The 16,425-nt window shown below is 38.0% G+C and overlaps 1 protein-coding gene across 2 annotated transcripts in view; it reads right to left on the reverse strand.

Annotated features, from left to right (window-relative positions):
• SPDYA (speedy/RINGO cell cycle regulator family member A) overlaps window positions 1-16,425 on the reverse strand; it is a 33,640-nt gene that overhangs the window by 300 nt on the left and 16,915 nt on the right. For both annotated transcript variants that reach the window (XM_060309495.1, XM_060309494.1), the window contains exon 6: window positions 13,407-13,704. In XM_060309495.1, coding sequence (XP_060165478.1) covers window positions 13,407-13,704 — 298 coding nt within the window. The remainder of the gene's footprint in view (window positions 1-13,406; window positions 13,705-16,425) is intronic.

Below are 16,425 nucleotides of genomic sequence, written 5' to 3' on the forward strand. Positions count from 1 at the left end.
AGTTTGAAAGAACATCAGAAGTATTCTGTTATATAAATCAAATGTTTGGGGAGTTCCCTGGTGGTCCAGTTGTTAGGACTCGGCGCTTTCACTGCTATGGCCCAGGTTCAATCCCTGGTCGGAGAACTAAGATCCTGCAAGCTGCACGGCGCAGCCAAAGATAATGTTTGGAGAGATACACTTTTTATACATATGAATTAATTAGGACTAGGGCTTATTATTATTCATAGGCACTATGAATAATGTTATTTACCATGTGCCTTACATTTACCATGTGCCTTACATTGTTTTAAGAGCGTTATAATATCTTTTCATTTAATATGTGTAGCTCATCCTTAAGATTATCCATATTTTACAGATAAACATAAGCTTATAGTTATTATTTAAATATAGATGTTTTATAGGTTTTGAAGTAGTAGTGCCTGGGAGGATATATGCTACTTATCCCTTAGGCTAGAACTACTTAAAATAATGTACATATTCTAAATAACATTTTACATATTTTTCGTTCTGTGGAAAAATTTAGTCTAAAATCTCAGCCTATAGTAGAGATAGACATTAAATAATCACACAAATATAAAACTAAAACTGTTATAAATACTTCAGAGAAGTACAGGATTTAGTAGAGGTTTTTCTCTGATCAGGTAATTACCTGTGCAAGTGTCAATTGAGCTGAGACCTGAAGGGCAGGTAAGAGTTAACTACAGCAGGGAAAATGAGAACAAAAAAGGCCAGTGATGGGGTTGACTGAAAGATAGGTAGGGGTCAGGCCATGGAGGATCTTATAGACCTGTTAAGGAGTTTGTCTATCCTAAGAAAAATGGGGTGCTATTGAAAGATTTCATGAAGTAAGTGGTAACATGCTTAGATCTGTGTTTTGGAAAAAAATCACTCTGGTTGCATCTGGAGAACTGATTGAATCATAAGCGGAGTAGTCTTCTGGTACCATTTCTAAATGGTAAGTATCCGAACACTCATACAATAATAATGGCTTTAAAGTTTTCATAACATTTCCAGATCTATAGACGCTCTGATGTATATTTTTAGATTCCATCATGGAATACTCCCCTTTCTTCTGCCTTTCTATTTAACTACTAGTGAAATTCTGTCCTTCATTTATTGTTTTGAATGCAGGCCCTAATTGTACTTCTTGGAGAAGGGGCTGACTTAAGAGCAAAGAAAAGTTGTGCCTTCTCCTATTTCATGTAGAACGGCTTCTGTTCAGTACACTATGCTCAGTAGATGCTGAACTGAACAAGAGCTAACAGTGTCCATTCTAATAATGAGTTGAAAACCAAACTATATAAGCAAATAAACATTTATTTATATAGTTAATCAAAGTCCAGCTTAAGCCCTTTATCCATCTCTCCATTGAACACTAAGCATGTTTATAATCTGGCTTGTGGGACAGGTGCCTTCTTCTAAAGTTAGCTTTCTATGTTCATGTCTGGTTCTCATTTACCATAATATAAACTCCTAGAGATTTGTGAGTGGTTCACAGCTGTCTTCCCAGTAACTTCCAAAGGCCCTGACTTTTCCACCCAGTAAATCAGTAAAAGTTTGCTGATGGCTTGAAGCTTACACTGGATCAGGTGTTATTTCATCTGCTGACTTGGTTGTTCTAGGGGGAAATTTAAGTATATAGCTCGCAGGTTGTGGAAGACTTTGAGTTTGAACTTTATACTTCAGAGTCAGTAGGGAACTTCTGAAGTTTACATGGTCATGTAAAAGCAGATACTTTTTAAAAGTTAGTCTGTTAGTGGTGTCTGAGTATTTAAAGGAAGGAAAATATTAAATCAGAAATGTCATAGTAATACATAGTATAAAACTATGAGGTGATCTGTATTAATATACAACTATGAGGGGTGGAAAAGGGGCAAGTGTAAAAAAATATTGTGAAGGAAGAACCAGATAAGCTGGTGGTTCATTGGATGTAGAGGGAGAGAAGCTATATATATTCAAACTTTCATCTACTGTTCAGGCAAACATCTACTGTTTGCCTTATTTCTCTGGGCAAACAGGATTCAGCCCAGCTCATAAATAACTTCCTTGGAACAGCCTTCACTATGTCTCTCACCCTACAGAATTGATTCTGAAATCTTTTGTGCTCATAAATGTTGACCATATAGTTAGCATTGCCCTTATCACATCATTAATTTATAAGCCCTGATTATGCCTTCGTTAAGGATTTTAAATTGGGATGACTAGAACACTGGTAATGACAAAAGTAAATAAGGAAGTTCAGAGAAGGATTTATTTCTGAGGAAAAATTCTTTGGTTTTAGATTGCATAATGGAATGTCTTGTGCCTGCCTACGTGACCCAGGACTAAGGTTTGGTATACTGCTTTTTTCCCTTGGCTTCACTCTAAAATCTGGGGAGTCCTCAGATAATACATAATAATATGTACCCATGTCTCAGATATACTAGCCTAGGTTAAGACAGCATAAGGTAAAGAGAAACAATATAGTTCAGTAAGTATAAAAATGTGCTGTCTATTCAGATAGAACTGGGTTCTCATCTTGCTGTTTTCATTGTTGCTGTTTTACTTTGCAGCTGTGACTTTTCTGAGTTTGTTTCTTCATCAGTAAAATGAATGTCATAGTGGCACTTCAGGATTTCTTGTGGGGGGTCAGGTGTTAAATGAGACTACCTTCATAAGGTGGCTAGCACGTGATTGGTGATTGTGATGCATGTAAGTTTGTAAAGAATGCCTCATCTATCTCATCTCTCTCATCTATCTCCCATCTATCTATCTCCCACAACCTTATCAAAATCAACTATTTTATTCTTAGTAAATGTCATAAACATGTTTATGTAAAACTTGTTCGTTGAACATGTTGTTTTGAGAAAAAATCTTAAGGCAGAAAAACATGTTTTTAACCTGAAAAGCAAGAAGTTGCTTGCGTTTGAAAGAAGGATGGAAGCATCGATACCAGCTATTGGTAAGTTTTATCATAAAAGCCTAAGCAGAGCATCAGCTCTTTGTGTCTCTCCTGGAGAATGAATTGAGTTGTCTGTAGCCACAAACCTTAGGTGATTCCAACCACCTTATATAGACTGGAGGAAGAAAGTTTTGCTGGTAGAGGCCATTTACTGAGCATCAAAACAGCTGCTGAGGCAGTAAGAGACCACTGTTCCTGATAATACCATGTTACCCTTAATCCTCTCCACCCCCCGTTAGCCCACTGACTTGTTAAGCCTACTGAGGGAAAATGAATGTAAACGTTTATTGGTCAAGTGTATGTATGACCAGTAATTTTTCTTTGTATTGCCTACCCTCTGTCATCCTGAAACAATAGGTTTTACATTTAACCTTGAATTCCCACTCAGAACAAAACACAGATGAGTAAATACTTATTTCTTCCTATAAAGGACCTATATATCCTAAACCAGGGTGTCAGGGCTTTCGTCCAGGGACAGGAAGAAAGCACAGTTCCATTTACAACTGCCCTAAGTCAAGTGCCCCACTTTTCATCCAAAATCCCTCAAAGACCTGCTTTCCTTTTTTTCCTCGAAGCAAGCTGACTAGCAGAGCCCCTTACACCCTGGGTGCACTCTGATTTCCCATTGAAATATCAAAACCTAAACATAGGGTGTGACTACTTTTGATATCTAAGGCATTAGTTTGAATAAAATATAAGTGCTTCTGTTCTGCTTTCGTTAAATATGTGTTCAAATTATGGTTGGAATTCTCTCCCAGTTCACTCCATACAACCTTTCATCAGGGACTTTGTTCTTTTTTTTTTTTGTTTAATCTAATTTATTTTTTTATACAGCAGGTTCTTATTAGTCATCAATTTTCTACACATAAGTGGATACATGTGAATCCCAATCGCCCAATTCATCCCACCACCACCACCACTTCCCTGCGGCTTTCCCTCCTTGGTGTCCATACGTTTGTTCTCTACATCTGTGTCTCAATTTGTGCCCTGCAAACCGGTTCATCTGTACCATTTTTCTAGGTTCCACATATATGCATTAATATACGATATTTGTTTTTTTCTTTCTTAGTTCACTTTGTATGACAGTCTCTAGATCCATCCACGTCTCAACAAATGACCCAATTTCATTCCTTTTTATGGCTGAGTAATATTCCATTGTATATATGTAGCACATCTTCTTTATCCATTCGTCTGTCAATGGGCATTTAGGTTGCTTCCATGACCTGGCTATTGTAAATAGTGCTGCAATGAACATTGGGGTGCATGTGTCTTTTTGAATTATGGTTTTCTCTGGGTATATGCCCAGTAGTGGGATTGCTGGATCATATGGTAATTCTACTTTTAGTTTTTTAAGGAACCTCCATACTGTTCTCCATAGTGGCTGTATCAATTTACATTCCCACCAACAGTGCAAGAAGGTTCCCTTTTCTCCACACCCTCTCCAGCATTTGTTGTTTGTAGATTTTCTGATGATGCCCATTCTAACTGGTGTGAGGTGATACCTCATTGTAGTTTTGATTTGCATTTCTGTAATAATTAGTGATCTTGAGCAGCTTTTCATGTGCTTCTTGGCCATCTGTATGTCTTCTTTGGAGAAATGTCTATTTAGGTCTTCTGCCCATTTTTGGGTTGGGTTGTTTGTTTAATATTGAGCTGCATGAGCTGTTTATATGTTTTGGAGATTAATCCTTTGTTGATTCGTTTGCAAATGTTTTCTCCCATTCTGAGGGTTGTCTTTTTGTCTTCTTTATGGTTTCCTTTGCTGTGCAAAAACTTTGAAGTTTCATTAGGTCCCATTTGTTTATTTTTGTTTTCATTTCCATTACTCTAGGAGGTGGGTCAAAAAGGATCTTGCTGTGATTTATGTCAAAGAGTGTTCTTCCTATGTTTTCCGCTAAGAGTTTTATAGTGTCTGGTCTTACATTTATAAGTCTTTAATTCATTTGGAGTTTATTTTTGTGTATGGTGTTAGGTAGTGTGCTAATTTCATTCTTTTACATATAGCTCTCCAGTTTTCCCCGCACGACTTATTGAAGAGGCTTTCTTTTCTCCATTGTATATCTTTGCCTCCTTTGTCATAGATTAGTTGACCATAGGTGCGTGGGTTTATCTCTGGGCTTTCTATCTTGTTCCATTGATCTGTGTTTCTGTTTTTGTGCCAGTACCATATTGTCTTGATTACTGTAGCTTTGTGGTATAGTCTGAAGTCAGGGAGTCTGATTCCTCCAGCTCCGTTTTTTTCCCTCAAGACTGCTTTGGCTATTCGGGGTCTTTTGTGTCTCCATACAAATTTTAAGATTTTTTTGTTCTAGTTCTGTAAAAAATGCCATTGGTAATTTGATAGGGATTGCATTGAATCTGTAGATTGCTTTGGATAGTATAGTCATTTTCACAATACTGATTCTTCCAATCCAAGAACATGGTATATCTCTCCATCTGTTGGTATCATCTTTAATTTCTTTTATCAGTGTCTTACAGTTTTCTGCATACAGGTCTTTTGTCTCTCTAGGTAGGTTTATTCCTAGGTATTTTATTCTTTTTGTTGCTATGGTAAATAGGAGTGTTCCCTTAATTTCTCTTTCAGATTTTTCATCATTAGTGTAGAGGAATGCAAGAGATTTCTGTGCATTAATTTTGTATGCTGCAACTTTACCAAATTCATTGATTAGTTCTAGTAGTTTTCTAGTGGCATCTTTAGGATTCTCTATGTATAGTATCATGTTATCTGCAAACAGTGTCAGTTTTACTTCTTTTTTTCCAATTTGTATTCCTTTTATTTCTTTTTCTTCTCTGATTGCCATGGCTAGGACTTCCAAAATTATGTTGAATAAGAGTGGCAAGAGTGGACATCCTTGTCTTGTTCCTGATTTAGAGGAAATGCTTTCAGTTTTTCACCATTGAGAATGACGTTTGCTGTGGGTTTGTCATAGATGGCCTTTATTATGTTGAGGTAGGTTCCCTCTATGCCCACTTTCTGGAGGGTTTTTATTATAAATGGGTGTTGAATTTCTCAAAAGCTTTTTCTGCATCTATTGAGATGATCCTATGGTTTTTATTCTTCAATTTGTTAATATGGTGTATCACATTGATTGATTAGCATATATTGAAGAATCCTTGCATCCTTGGGATAAATCCCACTTGATCATGGTGTATGATCCTTTTAATGTGTTGTTGGATTCTGCTTGCTAGTATTTTGTTGAGGATTTTTGCATCTATATTCATCAGTGATATTGGTCTATAATTTTCTTTTTTTGTAGTATCTGTTTCTGGTTTTGGTGTCAGGGTGATGGTGGCCTCATAGAATGAGTTTGGGAGTGTTCCTTCCTCCTCAGTTCTTTGGAAGAGTTTGAGAAGGATGTGTGTTAGCTCTTCTGTAAATGTTTCATAGAATTCACCTGTGAAGCCATCTGGTCCTAGACTTTTGTTTGTTGGAAGATTTTTAATCACAGTTTCAATTTCGTGACTTGTGATTGGTCTGTTCATATTTTCTATTTCTTCCTGGTTCAGTCTTGGGAAGTTATACCTTTCTAAGAATTTGTCCATTTCTTCCAGGTTGTCCATTTTATTGGCATAGAGTTGCTTGTAGTAGTCTCTTAGGATGCTTTGTATTTCTGCGGTGTCTGTTGTAACTTCTCCTTTTTCATTTCTAATTTTTTTTTTTTTTTTTTTTTTTTTGCGGTACGTGGGCCTCTCACTATTGTGGGCTCTCCCGTTGCGGAGCACAGGCTCCGGACGCGCAGGCTCAGCGGCCATGGCTCACGGGCCTAGCTGTTCCGCAGCATGTGGGATCTTCCTGGACCTGGGCACGAACCCGCATCCCCTGCATCGGCAGGCGGACTCTCAACCACTGCGCCACCAGGGAAGCCCATTTCTAATTTTATTGATTTGAGTCCTCTCCCTCTTTTTCTTGATGAGTCTGACTAATGGTTTATCAATTTTTTTTATCTTCTCAAAGAACCAGCTTTTAGTTTTATTGATCTTTGCTATTGTTTTCTTTGTTTCCATTTCATTTATTTCTGCTCTGATCTTTATGATTTCTTTCTTTCCGCTAACTTTGGGTTTTGTTTGTTCTTCTTTCTCTAGTTCCTTTAGGTGTAAGGTTAGATTGTTTGAGATTTTTCTTGTTTCTTGAGGTAGGCTTGTATAGCTATAAACTTCCCTCTTAGAACTGCTTTTGCTGCATCCCATAGGTTTTGGATTGTCGTGTTTTCATTGTCATTTGTCTCTAGGTATTTTTTGATTTCTTCTTTGATTTCTTCAGTGATCTCTTGGTTATTTAGTAACGTATTGTTTAGCCTCTACGTGTGTGTGTCTTTTTTACGGTTTTTTCCCTGTAATTCATTTCTAATCTCATAGCGTTGTGGTCAGAAAAGATGCTTGATATGATTTCAGTTTTCTTAAATTAACTGAGGCTTGATTTGTGACCCAAGATGTGATCTATCCTGGAGAATGTTTCGTGCACACTTGAGAAGAAAGTGTAATCTGCTGTTTTTGGATGGAATGTTCTATAAATATCAGTTAAATCTATCTGGTCTATTGTGTCATTTAAAGCTTGTGTTTCCTTATTTATTTTCATTTTGGATGATCTGTCCATTGGTGTAAGTGAGGTGTTACAGTCCCCCACTAGTACTGTGTTACTGTCGATTTCCTCTTTTATAGCTGCTAGCAGTTGCCTTATGTATTGAGGTGCTCCTATGTTGGGTGCATATACATTTATAATTGTTATATCTTCTTCTTTGATTGATCCTTTGATCATTATGTAGTGTCCTTCCTTGTCTCTTGTAACATTCTTTATTTTAAAGTCTATTTTTTCTGATATGAGTATTGCTACTTCAGCTTTCTTTTGATTTCCAGTTGCATGGACTATCTTTTTCCATCCCCTCACTTTCATTCGTATGTGTCCCTAGGTCTGAAGTGGGTATCTTGTGGACAGCATATATATGGGTCTTGTTTTTGTATCCATTCAGCCAGCCTGTGTCTTTTGATTGGAGCATTTAATCCATTTACATTTAAGGTAATTATCGATATGTATGTTCATATAACCATTTTCTTAATTGTTTTAGGCTTGTTTTTTAGGTCCTTTTCTTCTCTTGTGTTTTCCACTTAGAAAAGTTCCTTTAGCATTTGTTGTAGAGCTGGTTTGGTGGTGCTGAATTCTCTTAGCTTTTGCTTATCTGTAAAGCTTTTGATTTCTCCAAAGAATCTGAATGAGATCCTTGCCGGGTAGAGTAATCTTGGTTGTAGTTTCTTCCCTTTCATTACTCTAAGTATATCATGCCACTCCCTTCTGGCTTGTAGAGTTTCTGCTGAGAAATCAGCTGTTAACCTTATGGGAGTTCCTTTGTATGTTATTTGTCATTTTTCCCTTGCTGCTTTCAATACGTTTTCTTTGTCTTTAATTTTTGCCAATTTGATTACTATGTGTCTCGGTGTGTTCCTCCTTGAGTTTATCCTATATGGGACTCGCTGCACTTCCTGGACTTGGGTGGCTATTTCCTTTCCTGTGTTAGGGAAGTTTTCGACTATAATGTCTTCAAATATTTTCTCTGGTCTTTTTTCTCTCTCTTCTCCTTCTGGGACCCCTATAATGCAAATGTTGTTGTGTTTAATGTTGTTGCAGAGGTCTCTTAGGCTGTCTTCATTTCTTTTCATTCTTTTTTCTTTTTTCTGTTCCACAGCAGTGAATTCCACCATTCTGTCTTCCAGGTCAGTTATCCGTTCTTCTGCCTCAGTTATTCTGCTACTGATTCCTTCTAGTGTATTTTTCATTTCAGTTACTGTATTGTTCATCTCTGTTCTTTAATTCTTCTAGGTCTTTGTTAAACTTTTCTTGCATCTTCTCGATCTTTGCCTCCATTCTTTTTCTGAGGTCCTGGATCATCTTCACTATCATTATTCTGAATTCTTTTTCTGGAAGGTTGCTTATCTCCACTTCATTTAGTTGTTTTTCTGGGGTTTTATCTTGTTCCTTCATGTGGTACATAGCCCTCTGCCTTTTCATCTTGTCTGTCTCTCTCTGAATGTGATTTTTATTCCACAGGCTGCAGGATTGTAGTTCTTCTTGCTTCTGCTGTCTGCCCTCTAGTGGATGAGGCTATCTAAGAGGCTTGTGCAAGTTTCCTGATGGGAGGGACTGGTGGTGGGTAGAGCTGACTGTTGCTCTGGTGGGCAGAGCTCAGTAAAACTTTAATCTGTTTGACTGCTGATGGGTGGGGCTGGGTTCCCTCCCTGTTGGTTGTTTGGCCTGAGGCAACCCAACACTGGAGCCTACCTGGGCTCTTTGGTGGGGCTAATGGCAGACTCTGGGAGGGCTCACTCCAAGGAGTTCTTCCCAGAACTTATGCTGCCAGTGTCCTTGTCCCCATGGTGAGCCACAGCCACCCCCCACCTCTGCAGGAGACCCTCCAACACTAGCAGGTAGGTCTGGTTCAGTCTCCCCTGGGGTCACTGCTCCTTCCCCTGGGTCCCAATGTGCACACTACTTTGTGTGTGCCCTCCAAGAATGGAGTCTCTTTCTCCCCCAGTCCTGTTGAAGTCCTGCAATCAAATCCCGCTAGCCTTCAAAGTCTGATTCTCTAGGAATTCCTCCTCCCATTGCCCGACCCCCAGGTTGGGAAGCCTGACGTGGGGCTCAGAACCTTCACTCCAGTGGGTGGACTTCTGTAGTATAAGTGTTCTCCAGTTTGTGAGTCACCCACCCAGCAGTTATGGGGTTTGATTTTACTGTGATTGCGCCCCTCCTACTGTCTCATTGTGGGTTCTCCTTTGTCTTTAGATGTGGGGTATCTTTTTTGGTGAGTTCCAGTGTCTTCCTGTCGATGATTGTCCAGCAGCTAGTTGTGATTCTGGTGTTCTCACAAGAGGGAGTGAGAGCACGTCCTTCTACTCCGCCATCTTGGTTCAGGGCCAGGGACTTCGTTCTTAATGCTTTCACCAATTCTTTAGTCCTTAGCAATCTGCTAGAAGACTTCTGTGGCAGCTTATTTTCACTACTGAAGGCAGGATTTCATCAAAGGGGGTAGCAAAGCATCACAGGAATTCAGGTTGTAGTAGAGTCAAACCGGGGTTCAAGTGTCACTCTCTCAGTCATCTTGGGCAAATGATTTAACCTCTCTAAGCCTCTGTTTCCTTATGTACAAAGTGGAGATACTAGTATTTACCTTGGGGTTGGCTGTGAATATTAAGTGAGGTTATGAATGTAAAATCCTTAACACATTGCATGGAACATTTTAAATATCTAGTAAATCTTACCTGTTATGAGGATCAAAGACTGTAGGCAAAGGGGCTAGGAGAGAGGGGAAGGATGCTAAAAGGAAACTCTTATCATTTAGCCTATGATAGACCCTATTTACTTTCAAATATGAGTGAACAAATAAAAATGCTTGGAGGTGTTACAAGGGAAGAGACTATACTGTCAGTCAAATTTGTTCAGTGATTACTATGGCCAGGGAATGGAACAGAAATAGGCAAGACCCCTACCTTCAGGAGTCTTAAGAGTCTAGTTTCTCAGTAAAACTTCAGTAGCCACTGCTAATCTCATAAGAATGTGGTAAAAATAAATAGGTGAAACTCTGAAATAATGTGAGTCTCATTATAGAATTAGAGAGAACCATAAGAAATCTGCCAGTCCCATCTTCAGATGGGTGAAAATCTGGGACAAAGGCATTATAAGAAGTAAAAAGGATCACTGCTGGTAGAATGTCATTCTGGTTCTGTTTCAAATCGAGAAATGTCAGAGAAGTACTCAACCTTTATAAATAATAATTTAAATGAAAATTAGGGTGTGGTTGACAAAGTATTTCCAGTTCATGCGATTATTTTCAAATTAATATAAAATACCATTGTTCAAAACCACTTAAATCCCAACAAAACAGAAATATGCAAATAAATTGTGGTACTTATAGCATGTCATGACTAAAAATCAGGTTTTCAAAGACTAAATAATGACATCGGGAAATGCTTTATGGGAAGTGAAAAAAAAAGGAAGCATAGATACATTATGGTTCTATTTTTGAAAATAGAAATAGAAAAGTGTATAGTATTACAAAGCTATAGTAACCAAAACAGTATGGTATTGGCATAAAAACAGACACGTAGATCAGTGGAACAGAATGGAGAGCCCAGAGATAAATGCACACATATGGTTAATTTATGATAAAGAAGTCAAAAATATATTGGGAAAAGATAGTCTCTTCAATAAATGGGGTTGGAAAAACTGGACAGCCACATGTGAAAGAATGAAACTGGACCACTATCTTTCACCATGCACAAAAATTAATTCAAAATGGATTAAAGACTTGAATGTAAGACCTGAAACCACAAAACTCCTAGAAGAAACAGTGGGTAAGGTCCTTGACATTGGTCTTGGCAACTGTTGTTTGGATTTCACACCAAAAGCAAAGGCAACAAATGCAAAAATAAACAGTGGGACTACATCAAACTAAAAAGCTTCTGTACAGTATAGGAAACCATCAACAAAATGAAAAGGCAACCTACCAAATGGGAGAAAATATTTGCAAATCATGTATCTGACAAGGGGGTTAATATCCAAAATATATAAAGAACTCATACAACTCAACAGAAAAAAAAATCCAATTAAAAAATGGTCAGGGCTTCCCTGGTGGCTCAGTGGTTGAGAGTCTGCCTGATGCAGGGGACACGGGTTCGTGCCCTGGTCCAGGAAGATCCCACATGCCACGGAGCGGCTAGGCCCGTGAGCCATGGCTGCTGAGCCTGCGCGTCCGGAGCCTGTGCTCTGCAACGGGAGAGGCCACAACAGTGAGAGGCCCGCGTACCGCAAAAAAAAAAAATGGGCAGAGGAAATGAATAGACATTTTTCCAAAGAAGACATACAAGTGGCCAACAGGTACATGAAAAGGTGTTCAACATCACTAATTAGTAGGGAAATACAAATTAAAACCACAATGAGATATCATCTCCCACCTGTTAGAATGGCTGTTAAGAAATAACAAGTGTTGGTGAGGATGTGGAGAAAGGGAACACTTGTGCACTGCTGGATGCAGCCACCATGTACAACAGTATGGCGGTTCCTAAAAAAGTTAAAAATAGAACTACCATATGTTCCAGCAATTCCACTTCTGGGTATTATCTGAAGGAAACAAAATCACTATATTGAAAATATACCTGCACACTCACACCTATGTTCAGTGCAGCATTATTTGCAATAGTCAAGACATGAAACGGAAACAACTTAAGTGTCCATCAGTGGATGAATGGATAAAGAAAATGTGACTATCTTTTTATCTATCTATATATATCGATCTATATCTATCTATCTATATCTATATCTATCTATCTATCTATATATATATCTTAAAAAAGAAGGAAATCCTGCCATTTGTGACAACATGGATGGAACTTGAGGGCATTGTGCTAAGTGAAATAAGTGAGACAGAGAAAGGCAAATACTGTGTGATCTCACTTATAATATGTGAAATCTAAAAAAAGCTGAACTCAGGACTTTCCTGGTGGTCCAGTGGTTACAAATCCACTTTCCAATGCAGGGGACATGGGTTCGATCCCTGGTCAGGGAACTAAGATCCCACATGCCACGGGGCGACTGAGCCTGCGCACTCTGGAGCCTGTGCACCACAACTAGAGAGAAGCCTGCCCGCCGCAACGAAGAGCCCGCACGCTGCAACTAAGACCCGACACAGCCTAAATAAATAAATATTAAACAAAAATTAAAAATAAATTTAAAAACCTGAACTCATAGATACACCACCAAATGGTGGTTGCCAGAGGAGGCGGGGAGAGCGGGGGGAGTGGGTGAAGGTAGTGGAAAGTACAAATTTCCGGTAATAAGATAAATAAGTTCTGGGGATATAATCTACAGCATGGTGACTGTAGTTAACAAGATTGTATAAGTTAACAAGATTGTGTATTTGAGAGTTGCTAAGAGAGTGTATCTTAAAAGTTCTCATCACAAGAAAAAAAACCATAACTGTGTGGTGATGGATGTTAACTAAATTTATTGTGTTAATCATTATGTTATACACCTAAAACTAATACAGTGTTATATGTCAGTTTTATCCCAATTTTAAAAAGTGTGTAAAAGAAACCAATAGTTAATTACTGATAAAGCTGCATGGTGAGATTACAAGTAAATTTATTCTCTTCTTAAAACTTCTTTTGAATAAAATAAACATTTCAAAGAAAATGCTTCAGGCTCTTAAAATACTTGAGATCTATGGTGAATTAGGTTTCAGTTTAACAAAAGTCACATTAAAAATCTCTTAGTTTAGGTAAGCTACCACAAAACAATACCAAGACAAAAAGTAGTACTTGAAAAGGGGAAAACTTTCAATACTACTTTAACTCATATTGTTGTAGTATATAAATAATTATGTCCTCCTGCCTATAAGGACTACTGGTCAATAGATAACTTGGATTTATTAATAACATTCATAGATCTAATTCTGACATATCTCTTAAGTCATACCTTGAAAACAGCTATAAGCTTGAGAAGGATCAACTATTATGTCCATTGGGAATGAGTTGTGTGATTCCTGAGAATGTTTCTCCACCACCTCTACTGTATCACTGGATGAAGATGATGATGAAGACAATCCCAGTCTAACGTATCTTCCTTTTCTACCACAGAGTGAACAATCTACCGGTGTGGCACTAGGTCCCCGGGGCAGTTGAACTTCATCTCTGTGGTAGTTTCTAACAGCTCCACTGTGATGCACAGAGCGTTCTCGTTGCCATATATAATGGGTTGGAGCAATGGCCATAACCTATGGTGGAAAGCTTTCTTTTAGAATTTTAATAAGATTTTAAAATTTAGTAAAATTAAGAACAAAAATTATAAATCAAGAACAAGCTACCTGTAAAACTAGATCTAAAAATCTGTCACCGATTTTTTTTTTTTTTTTTTTTAGAAAAAAAGCATTTCCAGATAAGGCAATATTACCTATAAAGTGATTCATTGCTTGGATCCGTAAGATAATAATTGACAAAGTATTTAAATTATTTCAAACAGGAAATAGAACTGAAGCAACCTTCCAGGTTGTTCAATTCTGGATATTATAGGTTTGGGAAAAATAATACAGTTAGTCCAAAACAATACATAATTCTCTGGAATGTACTGGGTTGAAAACAATATTTTTAATTGAGGTTTCCAGCTATGTATGTTAGGCTAATCTTAACATGTTTGCAATCACAGCAAGAGATATGGTGAATGAAAACACAGGTAAGGTGCTTAACCTCTCGGTTCCTATTCTCTTGTCTGTGGTATGGAGAGAATAATGGTGTCTATTGCAGAGGGTTGTTGCAAGGATTAGATGAGGGATTATTCAGAAAGTACTCAAGATTCCACACTACCTCTCAGGCATTGTTCTCTAAGGTCGGTTAGAGAACACACTGCCTTTAGAGTCAGGATAGACTTAGTTTCTTATTCTGGCTCTGCCACTTCCTAGTTGTATGATACTTTGCAAGTTACTTAACCTTTCTGAGCCTCAATATCTTCATATGGAAAACTGGGGATACCATCTGCCTCATAGGATTGTCCTGAAGGTTAAATATGTGTAAAATCCTTATCACATAGTAAACATCTGGCGAATGATAGCCATTTAAGACAAGCTAGCGAAGTGTACCTACCTGCTGACCTCATGGTGTCTAAAACTTCTAAACAGAATGTTAGAATGTTACTTCTAAGCAAAAATGTTTAGTTGCAGTTATCAGTGACCCAAGGTAAATGAGAATTGTAGAATTTGAGAGCTAGACAGTGCTTTTAAAAAAATTATTTTATTCAAGTATCTAGACAAAATTATTATTCAAAAAAGACAGACAGTGCTTTATTAATTGCCTAGACGAGTGATTTTCAAACTGGTTTGAGGAGCCCTAGGCTTCACAGACAACATTAGGGGTCGCAGGAGGGGCTAAGGGAAGACACAGCAGGTGGAGGACCTCAATTTGGGGGATTGTGTGTAAAATTTTGTTTGGAAAGAAGCCTTCTGCTGTTAAGAATGACAACCTTAAAACCCCCAGATTAAAGCTGATTCCCTCAGAAAATAGGGTTATTGTGCCTCCCCCAAGACAATGCATAAAGAATACTAGCAACCCTAATTTTTAAAGTGTACTTTAGGATTGGATTTATTTTATAATCTACTTCTTAAATCCTTCAAAACAGTTTTCAACCAAAGACATGTAATAAAGTTATATATCTTTTAAAAGGTAGAAGTAAATAAAGATATTAACTCTAAATATACACATTTCTATGCCAATGTAAAACTGGGTGCAGAGATACCCAAGGTGAGGAAGTCGAATATCAAATTTTCTTATTCCTTCCATATTTATCTACTATTTTTCTCAATATTTCTGTTTTTATTGCTCATGTCTGGAATGTCCTTTCCCTTTATTTGTCTTAGTATTTCTTTTCCTTCAATGCCCAACATAAGTCCCACCTTTCTAGAAACTCCAGCTTTCAGATTTTCTTGTTTTATTATTAATGCTATATTAGGACTCAGCATGTAAATGTTAGCACTCAGATGTACCTTTTTTTTTTTTTTTTTGCGGTACGCGGGCCTCTCACTGTTGTGGCCTCTCCCATTGCGGAGCACAGGCTCCGGACGCACAGGTTCAGCGTCCATGGCTCACAGGCCCAGCTGCTCCACGGCATGTGGGATCTTCCCGGACCGGGGCATGAACCCGTGTCCCCTGCATCGGCAGGCGGACTCTCAACCACTGCGCCACCCGGGAAGCCCCAGATGTACCTTTTTATGCATGTAACCTATTCTGCCGAAAGCCCCCTCTGGACAGGAATAGTTTCTCATACACCGCTTTCAAATGCCTTCTCCACAATATTATGCAGTCATTAAATATTTTTTAATGATAGATGAAAATATTTAAGAATTAGAGGCCACTAACATTAGGAGCCTTCAGCAATATGATTTTTGTAGGAATCCTATATAGCAAAGTCTAGTGAAAAGAGCAGAGGGAAATATGAAGTAAAGGGCACAATATAGAAGATTTGGTACTGTTCTTTCTGCAATAAGCTAGACATCGTAGTCTCTCCACATGTTAACCCACCTAGAAAAATGCATGCACGCTTACCTATTATGCTATTTAATTCCTGAGATAGCATAATAGATATAAGTGCACTTTCTAAACTAACCAACATAAGAGATGGAGGCTAGATGTCAGAGAAAACAGAACACTGGGAAGCCATTAGATGTGAAGTCAAGTTCTGGCTCTGCCACTTAACTGATATATGATCTTGAGTAAATCTCAACCTCCTTGGTCCTCACAAGTATTTTTGTAAGGATAAGAAGATAATTTATATGAAAATATAAATTTGTAAAGCACAATGCAAGTGTATAGTATAATTACTGTAAGCCAGTTTGTGGCTACTATCATAACTTGAGTTTATTTTAGGATATGTGACTAAAAAATGGGTTGACAGTATGCCAGTACTGGACTCTTAATAACAAATGCATAGAAAACTAAATTTCTAACAG

Source organism: Globicephala melas, chromosome 12 (genome assembly GCF_963455315.2).
Source record: "Globicephala melas chromosome 12, mGloMel1.2, whole genome shotgun sequence".
Taxonomy (NCBI): Eukaryota; Metazoa; Chordata; class Mammalia; order Artiodactyla; family Delphinidae; genus Globicephala; species Globicephala melas.